Source organism: Lycium barbarum, chromosome 8, assembly GCF_019175385.1.
Source record: "Lycium barbarum isolate Lr01 chromosome 8, ASM1917538v2, whole genome shotgun sequence".
Lineage (NCBI taxonomy): Eukaryota > Viridiplantae > Streptophyta > Magnoliopsida > Solanales > Solanaceae > Lycium > Lycium barbarum.
In genome coordinates, this window is record NC_083344.1 from 130,110,065 (window position 1) to 130,113,752 (window position 3,688).

At 31.9% G+C, this 3,688-nt stretch overlaps 1 protein-coding gene across 1 annotated transcript; it reads right to left on the minus strand.

Moving 5' to 3' along the window:
- Positions 1-3,205: 3,205 nt before the first annotated feature.
- Positions 3,206-3,688, minus strand: LOC132608346 (cell wall / vacuolar inhibitor of fructosidase 2-like). Its single transcript, XM_060322381.1, has one exon. It carries the CDS (start codon positions 3,686-3,688, stop codon positions 3,206-3,208), a length of 483 nt encoding a protein of 160 aa, XP_060178364.1.

Below are 3,688 nucleotides of genomic sequence, written 5' to 3' on the forward strand. Positions count from 1 at the left end.
CACAGCTTTCAAAGTTTCCTTATCATTGTATACCTAATTTACCATGACTTCTTTATGATTACGGTTTGAAATTATCAAATCGTTCTCTCCTCCGAATATAACTATTTCCTTAATAGAAGTTGATTCTGCCAGTGCTATCGAATCATTAGCATCCATTTCTTGTATTCCATTTGAATCTGCTATTGGTAGGCTACCTTGAATAACAATTTCGCCTGATAGACTGTATTCACACGTCCTATCAGTTGTTGTGATACACAACAGATACATCCCGAACTGCCTATTCTCTTTCTTCAGTTCAACATACACCCGGACACTCATGTCGTTGTGTATTTCCATAGGCATGGAATTACCGTCGATCATATATTTGATAGTGATTTTTTTGATACTTGTATCTATTCACACCTGCTTCGCTATTGCATCAACTAACTCATCATACGAGGCATACTCTTTGAAAACTACTGCATCTATAGAGTAATTAACGAAACGATTGTCATCGTTCCAAAAAACAGAATGTCGAATTACCGCTGTTATATTAGATATTACTTGAATTTAGAACGGTAAATTCAGGATTGCAAAAAATTAGCAACAAAATCACCCGTAAGACTGTTGTATCATCTATATCTGTATAAATTGGTCATGAACATAAATTGAACTATTAATTACCTTTTGCTATATATAATGGCGACGAGATGAATCCAACAATGTCTGTATACGTCAACAGAAAGGATTTACGTAGAAACTGATACATACAACACCGAATTTGACATACACAAACGCAAGAGATTCACAATTTAATTCTGAGATAGTTTTATGCATGGAATTGGTAGAATTGAATTCTAAATTTTGACTGAAATTGCTCTGCTTTCAGTTATTGATGATGCAAATTTGAATTCAAATTTGAATGTATGGAGGAATAAAGAGTCGTGCTAATTTTTGAAAGCTATCTGTTAAGCATGATTTTAGGAAGATTTTATTTTTGTTTGCCATGTTTAAAAAGATTTGGTTCCAAGATTTCAGCAACTTTTTAACTCACTGTATTCCTGAATACAGCGTGAAACCGATGTTGGATACACGCGGATAAGTGGGTTGGATTTGCTACGATACGTAAATAATGAAAGTGTTGCTACGCTGAATCTTTAACCCCCAAATGTTAGTCATTTGTGAAATTTTCCCAAAAAAGAATTTTGATTGACATATTAAATGGGCTTCCACTATCTAGGCTCACAGCCGAAAATGCCTTCTTTTATGGGGCTAGAAACTGGAGTTAAAGCGGGATGTACTTTACAAGGACACCTACGATTTAATTTTTAACCCCCGTTTGGAAAAACTGTACAAAATAAAGATGTTCACTAGGTTTTCTCCTCCTCTTCCTTCTACTGCTTCTATTACTTTTTTTCTTCTTCTTCTCCTCCATTTTCTTCACATGCACAATAGAAATTTGAAGACTACAGGTTATCTGTGATTATTTTTAGATTAATTTTAGTTGAGAAAACTTGAAGGATATCATGAATGATTTTTTTGAGCTAGTTTATAGACGAAGACAAAGTGGACTATTGATTTTTGAAGGTTTGAGTTGCATCGAACAATTGAAAATCATAGAACATACATTAGAAGGCTGGATATCAAATTTAGATTCATTTGGATTTGATTTGGAACAAGGAACAATTTTGTTGCAATTTCTTTACCACAGGTTATGGTGATACATTCAGACCTCTCTATAACAATTCCTCTCTATAACAGCTAAGGTTTTTCAGAATCAATTTTTTATGTTATATTTTACTTCTCTATAATAATATTTTACTTATAACAGCAACAATCAATTTTATTACAATACGCTCTTTGTAAAACTACCCTTCATGTAACAACTATCTTTTTTTTCTTGGTAATATAACAACCAACCATCTTTATAAAAATATATAGAATATCTATGATTATCAAAAATAAGTATAGAGGTTTTGACCAAATATTTAATTTGATACAATGAAAGTGCTAAAGAAGAGCCTAAACCTATTGTTACTTGGACTGGGATAGAAGATTCAATGGTTCAACTCTTAAATTTCATTCAAGGGAAAGTAGTTGGATACCCATTTGCTGAAAGTTTAGACGCAAATCATCGTCAATTCAAGCGTTATCTTACCACAAAGAGATTGAAATCTACATAACAAGCTACAATTATAATCTCTTCCATCAATCTTGAAAAAAATTAATTTTGAAGTAAATTAAAATATGTGCCTTAGATATTAAAACTTCATACATTCAACTGTGAATTATTTGAAATTGTATGAACTTTCTTTAATGCTTAGTTAGTGAAGTATGCATATCTTTGAGATTTAAAATTTAAATATTTTTTGTAACTTTTTATAACAATAAAAAATCAAAAATTAGATTTTATGCATCTTTTTTTTTTTATCTATAACAGCAGACTATTATTTAAATGATAAATGTTGTTATAGGTGTATAACAACCATTCTTTATAACAACAAAAAAATTTCAGACCCAACGATGTTGTTATAGAGAGGTTTGACTGTAGAATTTTTTCCATATATCTTTGCGAATCGCCATAATTCAGCTATAAATGCTGAGATAATCTTTGCGATCCGTTAGAATTTCTGATCAAATCCAGGAAATCATCATAACATGTTGTGTTGGTGAATTATCTACACATCACGTCCGGGTGATTATCAGGATTTGACCAAAAATTCTAACTACCACTATAAAGTCTCCGGGACTTGCCAGAATTATGCTCTCGCTTACACCGAAAGTTTATATTTTTCCACATTTTTGTCAAAATTTAAATGATGGCACCGAAAAATCCTAGTTTGTGCAAATTACACGTCAAGAAACGGCTTGGTCGTAACACCGATTGGGTCGCGTTACGGGTAAAAACCAAACATTTATTATGGTTTCACTTTGCTCCTCCCACACTGTCAGTCATTCTTCTTTCTCCTAATGTTTTCTCTACTTAAACATGTTGATTACTATTTATTGTTAAAAATCATGCTATTTCTATGATTAGATTCATATGAATTCAGTGCTGCGTCTAAAGTAATAGATTTGACGTAGAGTACTAATTATGTTTAAGAATTAAAACAAAGTAGATCTGAACCCATAATTTTAAAAATAAATGAGATTCATAGAATTTAAATCTTGAATTCGTAACAATTTATGTCACTTAGTAATGTCACCGTCTACTTGACATAATTCTTTACAGTTTAGTTTTTATAACGTCACCAGACACTTGTACTAGGTGAGCAAATTCATTGTTTTTCTGAGTCAATTGAGACTGACCACATGAATCTTCACAAGTGAGAGCTCTATCTCCAGATTGCAAAATTGAGGCAGTTGCTTGTGCAAATTGATCAGACCCCAATTCTTTAATTGAATTAGGAATATAAGTATTGACAGCCAAATTATATTGTTGAACACAAATTTGTAGGCATTTTTGGGGAGCCAATTTTGGGACTTGATCCAAATTTTCTTTGGCCTTGTTTAAACATAAATTGAGAATTGTACCTGCTAGCCCCTTAAAATCATCAGAAGGTCCTTTTGGATCTTTTCTAAGAGAATCTTCACATAGATTTGGATCAAGATTATTTTTGCAAATATCATCTATTTGATCCCCATATGATTGATTCACAAAACAAAATATGAGAAAAAGAAGAAGAAGAAAAAGCACTTTGTTTTCCAT

Excerpts from the sequence above, each read along its gene's own strand:
- LOC132608346 (XM_060322381.1), bottom strand. The coding sequence starts at position 3,688 with ATGGAAAACAAAGTGCTTTTTCTTCTTCTTCTTTTTCTCATATTTTGT.